The sequence below is a fragment of the Periophthalmus magnuspinnatus genome, chromosome 7, assembly GCF_009829125.3.
Source record: "Periophthalmus magnuspinnatus isolate fPerMag1 chromosome 7, fPerMag1.2.pri, whole genome shotgun sequence".
Lineage (NCBI taxonomy): Eukaryota > Metazoa > Chordata > Actinopteri > Gobiiformes > Gobiidae > Periophthalmus > Periophthalmus magnuspinnatus.
The window spans coordinates 28155278-28172908 of NC_047132.1; the positions used below are offsets into that span (position 1 = coordinate 28155278).

The following is a 17631-nucleotide window of genomic DNA, read 5'->3' on the forward strand; positions in this document are numbered from 1 at the left end:
GCAGTGGTGCAGTCTGTTCGTATTATTATCACCGAGACGCATCAGACTGTTCTTTGAGCTTATATTAAAAAGGATTTATGCATTTCACTGCTGTATATGAGCAGCTAGCAGATGCTATGTGACCTTAAGATGCTCAGTGAATCCATTTTTAGCACTTTGCATGAGTATATTTGACATCTCATTTTAATTTGTTCCACTCGAATGCTTTTGTTTTTGTATTAAAGATAAGCTATGTAACTTTTGTGGTGGAGTTCTGTGCCACATCCTTGTCTCCATGGCGATGTTAGTGCTTTATCTGATGGCATTAAACTAACTCGCTAACTTTCTTCAATCTATACTTTAGAGTTTTGTTGCTAAAAACATACTCTCCTGATTGTTTATATGGGAATTGATGTGTTTTATGCCATATTCTGCAACATTCCACACAAACTAATAATATCTCCATGGAAACAAGCTAATGCAGGACCCTGAAAGTTACATAGTGCGCTTTTAAATCCATGCACCAGCCATTTTGATCCAGATAGAGCATGTGCTTACAGTCTGTACAAGATCATTTTGTCTCGTTTGTGCCTTGAATCTCTTTTGCCGCGTTCACTAACATGCATGATTCAAGGCAGTTTCGCACATCAAGACGGCATGTTTCTCTGGCTTAGAAAAACGTCTTCGGAAATGTTTTTATTAACTACTGCTCTTGTTTTTTCTACAATGAATCCAGGTGGAAACGCTCGCATGGCCCAGTTTTTCAGAGGGAACTTGGCAGGACTCATGATCCGCTCCGGAAAACTGGAGAACAAGAAGGTCATCGACTGTCTGTACACCTGCAAGGAGGGCCTGGATGTGCAGCTGCCCGAGGAGGTGGCTTCTGCTGTGAAGGTGAAGCTGTTATTGGACGTAGAGGGTTTGTTAATATGTGAATTTTGTAAGAGGCACAGAAAAACTTAAAGGGCCCATGTTGCGCTACTTTCTGTTCTATTTTATAATGTTGTTTCCTCGTCACAAACAGACCTGGAGTTGTGTTTCGTTTCATTCACACATGTTTAACACACAAACCCTGCAGATTTTGGCTGAGTTCGTCTAAAAAAAAAAAAAAAATCTGTTCTCTTTTTGATGTCGTGTGGTAATACAGGAAGTGCTCCACTGTGTTTTTAAACTCCATACACCTTCACTAGAATCATTTGGATAATTTTACCCCTGGAATTGCCAATCTCTACGGTACTAAAGGTAAAAGGAGCTGTTAAGTAAACTACTGCTTCATGACATCACAAGGTGGAACTGAGCATTTTATTTAGACAGACTAATATTGCAAATTAATGAAAACACAACACAACTTTTTGATAAGGTAATAGCATTATAACACAGTTTAAAGCTCACAAGAGTCAGTTTTGCATTTAAAATATGGGAATATCTCACTTTATTCACTCCTTGCCATGGTGAAAAGGCTCTATAAAAAGGCCGGGCTTATCAGGTCCCCCTTTCCCCCTCAAAAACCATAATATCTTCTTTGGTATATCTTCACTATCCGCACACATGAAGTGGAATTAGGGGAGTGTCAAAATCTGAATTCCCCTCTGTAATATAAATCACTGCCCTCCATCTCAGATTATGATAGGATACAATTCTAGACCCTGAACAACTTTTATTGACTGATTTATCACAATACTCAATATTCTACCTGTGTTCTATCCAGGTGGACTTCAATCCAAACCAGTCGTCTCTGACAGTGGAGGGTGATGACATCGACGCCTTTGAGAAAGTGATGCAGCACATCTCTTACCTCAATTCCCGCCAGTTCCCCACCCCCGGCATCAGGCACCTGCGCATCTCCACCACCGTCAAGTAAGACTCAAATCTACTTACACTTTTTTGTAACATAGGAACGGATGAGTATAACTTTTGTTTTTACTTAAAAATTATGAAGAAATGCAGCATATGCCACCGGTTTACCTCATTTCCATAACAAAGAGAATAAACATGTCAGTGACTGCTGGGAGCCACAGACGCAAGGAACATTTTGTTGTTTAATTCTCTCTGATGTATTTTTGTAAGAAAGGGCATGCATTTTTTTACAGTAAGGAGTAGGGTTTGTACGCAGCAGCACGTTAGCTCGCTCACTGTGTCTCAAACTTGACAGCAACTTTTATAAAATCAGGAAACATAACATGAAATTCAAATTAATTAAAGCAAAGTCTACTCAGTTATTTTTATATGTAGAATACTTCAGTTTGTGGTGTTTTAATGGGGTATTTATTATGCCTAGGGTGACCAGATTTTCAAAATTAAAAACTGGGACACTCGGGTTGTGGTGGTTGGTATTAAAATTGTGAAAAGCGCTCGTAAATGTCATGCACTCAGCCTATTCTCGATTCACTTCTGAGTTAGTTTATAATCTGAGAGACTTCTGTCAGTACAACTAAGTAGATTCTTGACCATGTTCAAGCTCAGTTTTCTGTAGTTTGACTGAATAAATGATATATATTCTCCTCTTTACTATTGTCGGAGATCAAATTGGTCAAAAATAAGGACACCTGGGACATTTCTTGTATAAAATTGGGTCAAATTACTGGTTTTGGATAAATCTACTGGGACATAGGACTATCCAGGGTAACTAGAGATGTCTGGTCGCCCTAATTATGCCTCAAAATTAGCATTGAGACACAAACATCCCACTTTCTAAACACAGAAGAGCCCTCCAGTGAAGTATTCAGTTTATTTGTATAGCGTTTAACATCTTGTCAGTGTCATCCACCCGCAGCTCCCTGTCCACTGTCTGATCTTTAAATATTTATTCATTTCAGCGTGAATCAGCAAGAACCTCACAGAGATAAAATTGGACAGGAACAGTGAGGTTGGCAGACGCTGGCGTGTGCGGAGCCTATCGTGCATTTAATGTCTTATACGGTTTGGCAAAGAGATATAATGGACAGCTTTAGTTTGTCTCTTTGGCTTTTTGCAACACTGCATTAAACCATCTGTGTATTTGAAACGATATAGACCAAATCTGCACAAATATTACACTTTATGGCGATTCCTACAAATGTCAAACTCATCATAAAACCAAGATGGGTCAAAATAAATTCTGCAAATCCATGTGTCTGCGAGAACAATGTAATTATTTGAGAGTTAAAAGAAAATGTAACCTCTTTGAAGCACAAGATGGGGTAAATATTGTGCATTTATTCACCCGTACATGCATTTCTTACAACCGTGCAGGTGTTTCAATGAGGAGACGTGTGTGACCGTGCCAGATGCAGAGGGCTACGTGATGGTGCTGCAGCCAGAGGAGCCAAAGATCAGCCTGAGCGGCATCGACCACTTCGCCCGCAGCTCGGCCGAGTTCGAGAGCTCCGAGGGCGTCACCCTGTTCCCCGAGCTGCGCATCGTCAGCACCATCACCAGGGAAGTGGAGGCCGACCCGGAGACGGAGGTGACCGAGGGGAACGACGATGACCCTACAGGTAAGCGACCTCAGAGTGGTGATATGAACATGTAAATATATAAATAAATACCGTGACAGGAGTAGATTTGACTAAATAAACCATAAATCAAGTTTCTTCACATTTTCTGGGTGTAGTTTTGTCACGATACTAATATTTCTTGACTTGTTTTGAACTCAATTTTGCTAAGGATAAGTCTTGATATTCGGCATTGATTTCAGTAACACACTGAAAATAAAGAATGCTATTTTTATACAATATAGTGTCATTTTCAGTACAAATTAGTTGGTTATTTTATGTTAACAGGCCTTATACTAGTTCTGATATAAATGAAGATCTTTTTTACCATTCCATTTACCATCTATTGATACTTTTGTCCACCCAGTCTGATTGTGGCTTTACTTTTGCGACATATCAGTACAGCCCAGATCTCGTTTCTTAATAACTCTGCCGCACGACGTCTTTATCTGTCAAGTTTGTAATTCTCACTTATTATAATCCTCATCTAGGAAACGTTGCAGAATTTAGTTGTGTGTTAAAGTGCAAAAAAATACTTCCCGTGTAGTGACAAAATGTCCATAATGCAGAGCTAAAACAAACAGTGGAAAGACGCTCTGTGTAATTGTTTTTGAAATGTGAGAAAACATCCAAGGGCTTTTTACATTTTAGAATAAATTGACATGGAGATGCAGCATTCGGCATATACTATAATAGTTTTTAAAAGGGTTGTAGTAAGACGTTTGCAGTAAGAAGTCTGGTTTACTTACATTGCTGCACACAAATGTCATGTAATCTAAATCTCATATACAAAAATGCGGTTTCGTGGAAAAGGATGCTGCTTTAGTCACGAAAGGGCATTAAAGGTACAGTACAGAACAGATGACAGCTGTGTATATTTGCCTACAGTAGACTGGCATTTGAGGATTAACCCTATGGGAATAAATGGGATGAAGAGAAGGCCTGTTTACTACAGCCAGGGCGGGGTTATTGCACCATCTGTTAGACCTGTGTAAGTACTGAGGCCAGAGGAGACAATGGACATACACCAGAGACTGACACAGATACAGCCAGATTCAATGTCTTGTGGAGAACGGCAAGCCATAAGGGACAAAAGGGATTACAGTGATCTCTTACCTGTATTAACCCGCCCCTCTTTTATATAGGGAACAAAGGGGGGGATGTTACAAGAGGTTAGGATGAATCACAAACGATTACGTGTATCAAAGCTGGACAAGTTAAAGCTTGTTTTGCAGATGACTTTCTACCATTTGGCAATTCGGAAAACACACTGTATTTATTGTCTATCCCAGAATACTTTTTGCTGTGCCCCTAAATGCAGCCTGGACCTTTTGGTTAATGATTGGTTTTGTCACTATTGCACACTCTTACAGTTTATTGTTAATCTTAGAGGTTGTTGTGCCAAATAATGTAGGATATCCCAACATTTAACAACAAACATAACAAAAAAAACCTGGAATATCCTACATTCTTACTGACTGGGCTCACCTCTCCACAGATCTTGGCTTTAATTTGTCCTGGTGACCTCACTTGTCTTCATTCAAATCGGATCTACAACAAAAATAAGCGGAAAAAAAATCTACGTTGTGCAGAATTTTTAAAGAGCGATTCTGTGTCGTAATATTTATGAAAATGTGTGAATATTTTGCCTGTTTTGTGTTCCAGTTCAGGAGACAGTGGTGTCGGAGGAGATCATGCACAACCTGGACACGTGTGAAGTGACGGTGATCGGGGACGAACTGGACGGAGAGCACGAGAGTCTGGAGCTGGACATGTCCCAACTGCAGCAGCGTGGCCTCGAGATGAGCGCCTCTAATCTGGGCCTGGTCATCACAGGTGAACACTACACAGCAAAACAAACGGGCTGTGGGCAAAAACCATAGACTGTATGTATAAATGGACATAGCTAACCTGCTAGCCACTGCGTTCTAAATAGGAAGTGAGCATGGGCGCGCTTCCGGCTCCATCGACTCTGGCTACAAATTCACTTTACATTGAAAAATTATCACCCCTCTCTCTGTAACTGCTGCAGTGAGCCTCATTTTGCTCTTAAAATGTCCATATTAACTTGCTCTAAATGATCCTGGTGTTTTTATTTCACTATTATCCCAGTAAAATCAAGATATGAACATTAATAACAGACAAATCAGGTGCCTCGTTTCCCCGACTTTGCTCCAGCTCGTGTTAGCAACAGGTTTAATTGACAGTATTGTTAAGCGCCTGCTGGTTTAGCGGGGAACGGGTGGGAAGGGGGCGTTACCTTCAACAGACTCACTCCGGATTGGCTCTTTGGCTCCAAATCCCTCCCTGTAACCACGAGCCTGGACGTCACACTTACTTAGTCCACTTCTTTACACAGTCTATGGGGAAATACTGACCCTGCACATGGAATAGTTATGCAAACACACCAGTCCTATTTGTAGTATGTACGCAGCAGACTCAAGAGGGTTATGGATGCTGGGACAGAGAGTATTGTTAGCCCTTTCTGCTCTGTCAGTTGTATTATTTGTCTGTTATGAATTGCAAAATTGTATTTATTTTATTCTAACTAAAGCAAACAACAAACAAGGTGGTCAGACAATCAGAAATCTAAAAAATAATCCTTGTATTTCAATATTAGTATTTAGGAATAAATACCTGTGTGCATACAAGACAGTTCTGAGTATATGTTAGGTCAGAGAATTGTCTGTTGTATGTCAGTTATCATTATTTGTATATGATTAAATTACAAATACAATCAGCCTAGACATATTAGTAAAAAAAAAAAGTCTTATTAATACATATTTAAAGGCAACAGTTCAACAGTTCTTGAGAAATATGTAAAATCATAAACCATCCTGTGGGAAAATTGTATCATGTTGCATTGTACCAGCTGTTTTTGCACATAATTATGCCTGAATGAAGGTTAAATGACTATAAAATACTGCATGTTGCTAACACAGTCCTTGTGCTTTAGGTGTGAACACCATGTCCAACTACGAGCAGGTCCTGCACTTGATCCGTTACAAGAACTGGCACACGGAGGCGCTCTTCGACAGGAAGTTTAAACTGGTGTGCTCCGAGCTCAACGGCCGCTACATCAGCAACGACTTTAAAGTTGAGGTATGACCTGCCTGTGTGTTCCTCCCAGTAGAGTTACGTTGAAGTTCCTCTGGGCTCAATTTGACCCCAGTTTATTTTTCTTATAACTCAGCCATAAAATAACATACTTTTCTTTTTTTTTTTGGTTAGTAGGCCGTATTTTAGTAAAGATTGTGCATTTTTGGACCTGAAAATCTTCTGCAACTCTTAATTTTCACCACTGTACTGTGTTTGTCAAGTACAATGGTGGAAATTAAGTTGATCTGAGTTATAAGAGAAACAAATTGGGGTCAAATTGAACTTTAACGTAACTTGTTTATCAGACAGTTCTCATTGTACACTCAACATTTTTTCAAGTGGCCAAATTTTCAACCTCTTTGATGAAAAAATGTCCAAGTTCTGCTGTGAGTGAGTTATTTTTGGGGTCATAAATTACCACAGGACAACACAAGGGTTAAACCTGTAATCGTGTTAATAATTTATAAACAGGTAAGAATCTAAAACGTACATCGAAAACAAAATATTCAGAATACAAGATGCGGATTTCAATGCGGATTAGAAAAAATAAACAACTTCTTAGCAAAAATTTCACACTCTAACTTTAAAAATATAATGTAGACAAACATAAATTCCAGATAAAGTGTTTACAGTGATCCTGATGTTTTCTTTTAGGTGAACGTCATCCACACAGCTAGTCCCGTGGAACACGCCAACAACGCCATGATGCAGGCCAGCTTCATCAACCCGATTCACCACGCCTCTGTGGACCTGTCCGGACACAACCTGGTCAACGCTCACCAGGCCTCAGGTAATGGGACAGCACAGTTACTTCAAGCTGTAAATATAGGACCAAGATTAAGTATCTCGGAGTAACAGGCTGTTGTTTGGAGATAATATTTGCGATATAACCTTTTGATGATTGCTAACAGAAACTGGAATATGTCAGTCTATTTTAACACATTATTTTTTGCATGTCTTTATTTCATTTTTATCATAGTCTTATGTTTACAGCTGTTAATTGCTTTATTTTGCTCTATATCATGAAGCAAATTCCTGTTTTTTGATTTTCTTTCCTGACAATGGCAATAATTCTGATTGAACTCTTACTCTAAGATTTAAAGAACAATTTGTTTCTTATACGGCATCTATATCGACATGTAATCTTCTTATTTGCCTGATAAAAAACTACTTGCCCTTCTACCATTAGCACTGCAGCGGATTACAGCCCATAAAGCAGAAGTAGAGCACATATAATAGACCAGTTGTTTTGCAGCTTTTTTTAATGGGACAAGTTTCGGGATTATAGTTGAGTGCTTTCTCCATGTGACATCTGTGTAGGGCGCCCTGTGTGCGCAACCTTTTTGTTCCCTGATTCAGTAATCTGCTGCCTGTCAAGCCTTTCAACACACTCAAGACAGGTTTTTCTGCAAATCTGGGACAAACCGGTTGGGAAGGGAGACTGTAGCTGGTATAATAACAGGGTTCCCACGCGTCCTGGAAAACCTGGACAATAATTGGCTTGTTTTCCAGATGCAGAAAACAAATGGAAAATGAGGGAAATGTCCTGGAAAATGTATTTTTTGTCCACAATTTGCTTTGCTGAATAATTGGATATCAAATGAATAGACTTTTACTGCCACTATAGAGTTAAAATCCATCAAAATGCAAAAGATTACACCTATTCTGTAGAAAATATCTTTGACTCCCAAACTCCCAACACCTTTTTTTTTTTAATGTTACCTGCTTGGTGGAACTTTGGTGTCACATATAGGTGTCTGATATCCCTGTGTTATAAGCGCAACACTAGACTCAATGTACCATTCAAATGTGCAGAACCCGTACTTGTTTATTCAAAGTCAATATGAGTGAGCTTACTGTGCTCTCCATCTAATTTAAGTTCTTCCAGGAAATATCTTGGATCATCTACGCAACAAAATATAATGTGTTTACCATGGTGTGCAGTCTTACGCTTAGACAACATCTTTAAAATACAATCAGTATAAAAGGGGTGATCATGTGAGGCTTATTCTGCCTTCTGATTGGATAATTAGAAAGACTTGACCATCAGGCTCAACGTTTTAGCAATGAAGACTATACCAACATTACAATTATCGCCATTAAAAGCATTGACTTGAACATGTTTAAGTTGTATCTTGGGACACAAAATAAATCAATTAAATTAAAAATGCATAATTCTACATGCCCTCCCCTTAAATCTTATACTTCAGAGTGGATTTAAGCCACGTAGTCGTTGTATGAGTAAATCTTTAGGGTAAAATGTCTTAAATGTATAAAGAAATACGTGTCTAATCAGTTTATCTCTATGTAAAGCAGTTAAAATGAAAGGAGAAGTTAAAACTAAACTAAAATTGCGTTAAAATGATTGCCTGGATTACTTACCATTTAACTCCTACTGCGAAATCATTTGAGAGCATCTTTAGTGACGCACGTTTATATCCAGATGCATCACTTCACTTCTGGCTAAACATAAAAGGTAGCATCAAAAAAGAAAGAAAAAAAAAGAGTCCTCAAAAACACCTACTGTGATTTTAATAGGCTTGTAATGGAAAGTGTCGGTCTAACCTTGACAACAGCTTTACTTTACCTATAATTGCCTGTCTGTGTATTTTGCAGTGGTCCCCAGCGCCGCCACCATTGTGATCGTGGTGTGTGTCAGTTTCCTGGTGTTCATGATCATCCTGGGAGTGTTCAGGATCCGCGCGGCCCACCAACGCACCATGAGAGACCAGGAGAACGGCAAAGAAAACGAGATGGACTGGGACGACTCCGCGCTCACCATCACTGTCAACCCCATGGAGGTAACGCTTTATTCGCAAAACATATTCTAGGTGATTAGCCTGAGAAAATGTGTCAAGGCAAGCTGCTTTTTTGACGTTTAAGTTTGCGGGTTTGAGATTTGTTTTGACGTTTAAAGCCTCGGTGTGGGGATGCGACTGTGGTTTTGTTTAGTTTGGGCTGTTCTGCGGAAAGAAAAGGACATTTTTGGCAGGCTAGGGGAAAGAAATGTCCACTAAATGTGCTATCATCTCAAAATTTCATAGCTATTATAAAAACGGTCAAACTGAGAATGTTTTAACAAATAGGACATATAGTTTTGGGGGTCATTAGTGATTACTCAATTCCTTTCAATTCAACAGTCAGAACCGCAGTCGCCTCTTAGTTCTGAACATGATCATTGATTTAAACAAAAGAAAGTTAGAAAATCAAGCAAATCAACACAAAACAAGCAAATAGAGACCTGTCCCAGAGCGCCCCCTGTCCTTAGACCTTCCTTCTCAGCAAAGAAAACTCAAAAAACCCAGTGGGAAAAAGGGAAACCTGAAGGAGAGATCCACTCCTATGGACGAGCAACTGCAGATGTGTCCAGGACTAATGGGCGTCCACTTGCAGATTGTGTTCAAGTGTGTAAGGCCAGAGACACTCAACCAAAAGACAGAGGAGGGCTCAGTTACAATAGAAAGAATCTATAATACTAAACATTTACTGTTGCTGTGGACTGCATGTTGCTTCGATGCTCATGATTGTTACATGCTGGGGCCCCTTTGCCCCATTATCTTCCATATATTTTATATTTATGCTTGTTTTGGGGAGTGTCTGGTCACCGTATAAATAGGCTGCCCATCCAGTGCACCGTCCTTGTTTTACTTTGGCTGGCTCACCATGGTCCCTTTTCTTTGTTACTTTGTTTTTTGGTTGGGCACAGGGTTTAGTAAGGGTTTTTTTCCCACCTGTCTTTCACTTTTGATAAAAAACAAAGCCATATAAAAATAAACACCAGCTTGAACCCTTACCCTTGTTTCCCTGTGTCTTTTCATGAATATGTTTGATTCCTGTTTAATCCACCTGGGTCATAACAATGATCACGGTATTAATGTATTTTTTGCTTAAACCTGATCAAAAATATGCCCATAGTAGACACTCAATGGTCCATGTAGATGTGGAAATATGTCAGTAAGATCCATCAGAATCCAGACTTTCGGTAAAGATATTGGGTGATGATAGATCTCTAGTTTAGCTAATTAGATGTGACCTTTATTGTAAACATAACTCATTATTAAAAGACTTGTTTTTGAAGATGGTGTTTGGACAAGGATGAGTCAGTTCAACACCATACAGAGAGGCTATTTAAAGTGCGATGGTGACATCATAATGTGCCGTCTCCCACAGACATACGAGGACCAGCACAGCAGCGAGGAGGAGGAGGAAGAGGAGGAGGAGAGCGAGGAGGGCGAGGAGGAAGACGACATCACAAGCGCCGAGTCGGACAGCAGCGAAGAGGACGAGGGCCCCGAACCGGAGGACCAGCCCGGAGCCAGCAGACAGCAGCAGCTGGAGTGGGACGACTCCACTCTCACCTACTAAACCCACAGAGCTCCTTCCACAACACACGTCTCCACCATCGCACATCTGCAAGGAGCCCTCATGTAAAAATACAAGTCATACATTTACTTCAGCGTATATAAATACATATATATATGGTCAAGATTTTCCTGTCGTTCTTAGTGGTGGTACTCAGTGTAGTGTAGTCATCACCAGATTGCTGAATTTTACTATTTTTTTTATTTATTATGTTTGAATTCCCAGGAAAACTTGGCCTACATTTGTTTTGAACTGTTTGCGGAAGCCAACCCTGCACTTTTGTTTTTATTTCTTAATTTTAACGGCTTTCAAACTGAGTCCCAGTGTACAATATTCCTTATTGCTTTATGTTTTAGATTAGTTTGCAGCAAACCCACAGCTTGAGTTGTAGTTGACAGTGAATAAGCTTTGAATCAGTAACCATCTTTTCCCTCCTGTTTTTAGTGCATGAGTGCATTTGAGACATCACATGTAGAGAAATGCTTTTTAACATTTTTGTAAATATAAAGAAATCATGTAATTAGTCAGTGTCTTAGTGATGGCCTTTCTCCATTGGGTCCAATATATAATGCAAAGTTGTGTCCAATACTTGTGTTACAAAGAAGCTGTAGCATGTGGCTAAATTACTGCAAAAAGCTGTGTAGTCATGCTAATGCAGGAGGTGTCCATGACAAAGAGCTTTCTTTTTTCCTACAGTTTCAGCTCTCGCTTAGCTTGCACAGGTAGCAGTTCTCTTTTTCCATTCCCCAAATATTTTGATGTTGTACAAAGGGTTGTGGATATTTGGCAAATGCTTGATACAAAGCCACAGGTGCAAACTTGAGTTCAGTCACAGTGCAAATGCACATTTCTCAGCAGATATTATCTTATCAGATATTATCTTATCTTATCTTGTCAGAAGGAGAAAGAAAAGAAGCTTCTACAGTTTCTACAGTTTATGTGATTCTGGATTGGTCTGCTGGCAGTGTATGTACATTATGGAGTTGATTTGATTTTTTCTGTTTACATTTGGTAAACTGCTTTTGGTGTGGCACAATTCATTTGGGAAAATTATATCAAATCACTGCTTCTACTACTGCAACACTCCTCATTGTAAATAGTTTTCACCTCAACACATGTTAATGTTTGTCAAGGTACAGCGTAAAATTTCCAGACGTGTTTTAATTTGGAAGAAGAATGTTATTCAAATCTGTCAGTTCTTGTATGTTACAATAACCGATGCTCGTATGTTTGCTAACTTTAGTAGCACAATTGTAATTTAGATTAATTTATGATTTTATGATTTGAGTTGGTGAACAGTCTCCCTTCATGATGACCTGCACATGTTCAGGTCTGAGCTTGTCGAGATGGGAATGCCTTTTTACCAATCATATTAATTAATATTAATTTTTGTATCCATTTCTTACGACGCTGGGGATTACACTTCATAAAGCATTGATAGTTTGTGTTTCACATAGTTGTTTGTGTCCATGTTGATGTGTAGTTAGCTCCATATTGTACCTTCTATAGATATTGTACTAAATCATATTGTTCTGAATCTCAACCTCTAAAATCTAAAATGTTGTACAGAAACATGAAATATGAAAAATTGCTTTGACAGCATACATGGGTATACTGTTAAATTGACTTATTTGTGTATAGTGAGACAGTCATTTTGAAGTGTCTTATTGCCTGGGTTGTTGAGAGAGGGTTTTGAGGGCAGCATGTATTTCACAGGGATATAATGATGACGCTTGTTGACTCAGAATTCACAATTTCATCACATAAAACAAACATTATCCATAACTTCATGTATAGTATCAGAGTCATTGTCATTTTTCAGATTTTATTCTTTTATTACCAGTCCCTGTTCATTGGTTGAATTGAATGTCACTGCCTATCAATCTAACTAGCAGCCATAATGTGAAAGACAATAACAACTTACTTTGCATGACCCACAAATATTGACTGGATAATGCCATGTTGAATAGAACGCAATACACTATTTAAATCTCAGATCACATGTCCACAGCACTCCAGATGTTTTTATTTTTGTCTGTTTTCAATTTTTTTTTTCCTCAAAATGAAAAGATTCAAGTTGTTTTCAGGACGGTTGGATTCTTCCTTTGTGCTTGTTGGAGCTGCTCTCACTTTTCTACCAATTCAAAGGCAAATTGTAGTAAAGTCGATGCTTGCTCGTGAACAAAATAAAGGATGATGAGACGGGATATAAACGTGGTGTGATGTTGTTTTTCTTTCTCCACTGCAGTAGCTTCAGGTAGGACACTGCGTACTGAGGAAGGTAGACGCCCTGTTCGAAAAGAAATACATGAAACACAAGCTACCCCTAGTGGTGGTAATAGAGCAGCTGTGGAGAACTAAAAATATAGGTAAAATGTCACAAAAATATACTGGGTGAAAGTTAAAATAGTGTTATGAACGGTCTGCATATTTGATCGAAATCATTAAATATAATTATAAATCTTTTCAAGCAGTATACAGTTGTAATCAGTGGTGCAATGTAACAAAGTAAAAGTAGTAAAGGTCTGTACTAAAGTAAAAATTGTAGGTGTCTCTACTTTACTTCTATTCTAAAGTGGGTACTTTTTACTTTTACATTCACTGCATTTAAGAGAAACTATCTGTACTTGCTAGTTCACTACATTTTTAAACAGGAATGTAGTATTTTTGTGAGAGTTTGAGACCTGCTGAAAAGCCTGAGGAGTTTGTTTTTAATGTTCATAGTTTGAGCAAACAAAAATATACAAATAAAAACAGCTAGGTAAAAAAAAAAAAACATCAATTCTGCTGTTTCTGTTTATCAAAATTCAGCACAAATCTTTATTAAAATCACTACATTTCAAGATTCAATACATCTTAAAATCTGTGCAAAATACTTTTACTTTTTACTCTTGAAGTACATTTCAGCAACAGGTTCAACAGGTACTTAAATACTGAAATAAGAAAAAAATCTACTAAGTTTTACTACATTTTTTTGCTCGGTATCTGTGTTATAATATAGTTACTTAAATTCTACACATTGTTACTTAAACTGCCAAACTGTGAAATCTTACATCTATAAAAGGTGCGTTCAGTTATGTGTATGAAATGTGCAAACAAATAAAAAATCTTACATTAACCTTAACACTTTTTATCCTTAAGAACTTCACAACTGAAAACACAAAGTTTCAAGAAGTTCAGATCCACACATTGTTTATTCTATACGAAACACAATAGAAATACTACATACATAATTACAGATAATATCCACATTGTGCCAACACGGTAAACCACATTCATTTACGCATCTTTGTATTTGATTTCGTCTGTACCTTAGGACTACCTACTTCATTCTGGACAGATAAAATACATTTACAAAAGTTATAAAAGAACACTATAAAAAGTGTTAGCTCAAATAGCCACACCAAAGTGCACCAGTTATTTACAATAAAGAGTAAATTGGCACATATCATATTCACACAGAAATGACTAGGGGTGGGACAAGACACAATTTCCACAAGATGAGACATGAAATTGGGACCATGAGAACGAGACTTTAAGATCTGAACATAAGTCCTAATATATAAATTTTGTGATTCAGTTTCCAATTTTGTCCTCACAATTTTTTTATTTATTTTTTGTCATTCTAGTACTGTTTTTTGGAACTATACGAGATGTTACTCACCGACACTTTTTGCCCAAACCAAATGTAAACACATGGGCTAAAAAAATCGTATTTCTCATGTATGGACAATCTTGTGGCTATTTTGTCTTGCCAGATCTTGTGCCACGAAATCTTGTCCCATCCCTGGAAATGACTTATGCTTTGCTTTTCACACCAGAGCTAGCTAAGGCCATAATTTTATCCTCAGATCCTGAAATAAAGAAAACAGAATTCAAATATTTCGCCAACAAGTACATTTTCTCCCAAAATATGTAAAATTCTCACCTAAATTTGCAGTGATTTTTTCAAACTGGCTCAGAGTTGCTGTAGCGTTTTCTGCCAAGAACGACTCATCTTCTGGAGTAAGCTGTCAGAATATGTTCAGAAATGTTTAATTTGCAAGGAAATATAAAAATAAGAAGAGAACAAGATTTATGCAATAATTTGTTAGTAAATTTGAACAAAGGGTAAACTGAGAAATGACTAAACATGTTATCCCAGTTCCTAACAGGGTGTTGTCTTAAATTGGCAGTATCATACAAACTAAACAGATAAATCAAAGTAGACAACTTTTTTAAACAACAACAGTGAAACCAGTGAAGCTAATTTAATTAAATACACGTGACCGTTATGTACTCAAAACTAGATAAATGACAGATTGCCCAAGTCACTTTATCTGATGTGGATATTTTAAGCAGTGCAACAACAAATCTAGTTGCAGCTCTCGTTACATCAGCCCAGAGACGACCAAATGACTGCCATAAATAACAACTGTTGCACACTCAGCCTCACGAGCCACTGAATCATCCTGACCCGGGACGATAACTCTCCTCTCAAAACAGACAAGAGCCTCACCTTCTCGCCCAGTTTTCTCAAGGCTGTGAGGATTTCCATTTTCTGCTGAGTGTAGATGTCCCGTGACAATTTCCCCACCATGACATCTCTGTCCATCTGTGCAGAATGTCACACAACAGTTAGACGGGCCTCAACTACTGCAGAAGTGAATAGTTCATTTTTGAGTAAAGCACCAGGGTACTGCATGCCTTTACTTTTCTTTTAACACTCAACAGGAACATTAAAGGGCCTATATTATGCCATTTCCTGATCTATGATAATGTTGTTTCCTCATCAAAAACATACCTGAAGTTGTGTTTTGTTTTCATTCACACATGTCTAATACACAAAACACAAACATATTTAGGTTGAGTGTTTTTCTCCACTGAATAAAAAGGTAAAAGGAGCTGTTAACTTGAAAACTACCACTACATGACATCACAAGGTGGAACAGAGCATTTTGACCTTTGGAGATGTAGGCAGACTAAATAATAAAGGATTACTCAAGATGTGTGAATGAAACAACACACAACTTCAGGTATGTTTTTGATTAGGTAACAACATTATAACATGACTCAAAGCTCACAAGTACCCATTTGTGTAGTAAAGGACCTTTAAAGTATACATCATTCAGCATCCACTCTCCTGTAAAAATAACATACAACAATAATAGTTTCAGTTCTTACTTCTCCTAGCCTGGTCCTTAATTGCCCCGGCTGTTTCTTGGCAAATAATCGGATGACCTCAGGTGTTTTGAATGCTTGGCTGATGGCAGCTTGGATTGCCTGGTGAGGACATTTACACATAGCGAATGTAAACAATATGCATAATTTCTGTTCCTTACAAATATGGTTTAGATTTCTTTCATACCAGCTGCATGCCACCCAGTTCATCCACTAGTGTCATGTCCCCGGTCATGATCTTCTTCAGGGAGTCATTAAACTCACTGAGCTGCTCCAATGTCTCCTTTTTTGTCTCTTCATACTCATCTTCATCCAGCTCTTCTCTGAAAACCAAACCAAATTCATTACTTTTGTAAAACGTAGAGTACAGATTTAGAATAAGGTATTATTTTTACTAGTTTTTCATTTTTTTTGAAGATCTATACTCATGTTGAGTTAAAAAGGTTATTTAATTGTATAACATTGGCTACCAACGTGCCAAACGAACCTGCATTCTTCCAAGTCTTGAAGCTGCTGCATCAGTCTGTCAAGCTGCTCCTCCATATTCTGCCTCAATTTACCAGTCTCCGTTTTGCCACGGGATGCCATGGTTATCTGGAATATTGATAAATAACCAGTGATGCGAATAGACCTAATAATTCTTTGAAAATGTATTTAGTTGCAGAATACTGAATACCTACATTAAAATATATTTTGTAACATATTCCATTGCAGAGGAGAATTAGAATGCTGTATTCTGAATACTTGGAATACTTTTACTCCAATTTGCATAATATTATAGGGTAAAATTATAGTATTGTTTTTGTTGTCATCATTCATTTATGTCTAAACAAAGATGAAAAATCACACATGCACGCCCTGCAAGAGCTGTGTTTTATTTTTTCTCACTAATACTGTGCAGTTCAAAGCCAAGAGTACATGATGAAGTAACGGCACGTATTCCTTTTAATTTAAGAAAGTAACTGTGAAAGAGTGTACAGGAATACAGGTACTCAAAATGAGTATTCAGATTACAGATTTTCGCACACTTCCCAACACTGTTAATAAGTAATGTACAAAACTAGTAAAAGTACCACAAAATGTTAAAGTGTAAGAACCATGGCACTTTAAAACAGAAGGATATAAACAAAAACTATGAAGAAACTCGAGGCGCCCGACAGCATGCACGGGAAATATTATCTATACTCGGGTAACGAGAAGCATAACTGGGTTACCATTATTCGAATATTGTGACTGATATTATTAGATTTTGATCCTAAGTAGGATTCCTCTGTAGGAGCATTGTTGATAGCTTTGGCTAGCAAGCTAAAAAAAAAAAAAAAAAAAAAAGACTCCTCACCTGTTTATAAACCGTGGTCAGAAGTAGAATTCAGAGCTGTCAAAACGAAACAGTATTTTGTTTTTGTTTTTGAGCATTAAAATGTGTAAAGAGTTCGTAATAAAGTATGTTTTGCCATTTTAAAGCTTACTTACAGCCTGTGGGTGCGGTTCATTTGTTCCGGGTGTGTTAACCAATCACATTCGCAGCTCTCTTGCTACATTCAAGAATATCGTTCTC

The 17631-nt window shown here is 38.0% G+C and overlaps 2 protein-coding genes across 5 annotated transcripts in view; one reads left to right on the top strand and one right to left on the bottom strand.

Annotated features, from left to right (window-relative positions):
- Positions 1 to 13126, top strand: part of clstn1 (calsyntenin 1) — a 60836-nt gene extending 47710 nt beyond the window's left edge. For all 4 annotated transcript variants that reach the window (XM_033969052.2, XM_033969049.2, XM_033969051.2 and 1 more), the window contains 8 exons: positions 716 to 873; positions 1688 to 1836; positions 3211 to 3455; positions 5118 to 5288; positions 6409 to 6554; positions 7206 to 7341; positions 9168 to 9352; positions 10722 to 13126. In XM_033969052.2, coding sequence (XP_033824943.1) covers positions 716 to 873; positions 1688 to 1836; positions 3211 to 3455; positions 5118 to 5288; positions 6409 to 6554; positions 7206 to 7341; positions 9168 to 9352; positions 10722 to 10916 — 1385 coding nt within the window. In that variant the 3' untranslated portion in view covers positions 10917 to 13126. The remainder of the gene's footprint in view (positions 1 to 715; positions 874 to 1687; positions 1837 to 3210; positions 3456 to 5117; positions 5289 to 6408; positions 6555 to 7205; positions 7342 to 9167; positions 9353 to 10721) is intronic.
- Positions 13127 to 13712: 586 nt separating this feature from the next.
- lzic (leucine zipper and CTNNBIP1 domain containing) lies at positions 13713 to 17608 on the bottom strand. Its single transcript, XM_055222933.1, has 8 exons — positions 17547 to 17608; positions 17413 to 17448; positions 16561 to 16667; positions 16261 to 16396; positions 16077 to 16175; positions 15412 to 15507; positions 14842 to 14923; positions 13713 to 14767 (listed from the first exon to the last, which is right to left on the bottom strand). The coding sequence occupies exons 3-8, from the start codon at positions 16659 to 16661 to the stop codon at positions 14712 to 14714; spliced, it is 570 nt and encodes a 189-aa protein (XP_055078908.1). The 5' UTR covers positions 16662 to 16667; positions 17413 to 17448; positions 17547 to 17608; the 3' UTR covers positions 13713 to 14711.
- Positions 17609 to 17631: the final 23 nt, after the last annotated feature.

Excerpts from the sequence above, each read along its gene's own strand:
- lzic (XM_055222933.1), bottom strand. The coding sequence starts at position 16,661 with ATGGCATCCCGTGGCAAAACGGAGACTGGTAAATTGAGGCAGAATATG. Across the intron at positions 16,397-16,560 it reads CAAGACTTGGAAGAATGCAG|AGAAGAGCTGGATGAAGATG; the intron begins GTTCGTTTGGCA and ends TTTGGTTTTCAG. Across the intron at positions 14,924-15,411 it reads TGAGAAAACTGGGCGAGAAG|CTTACTCCAGAAGATGAGTC; the intron begins GTGAGGCTCTTG and ends ATATTCTGACAG.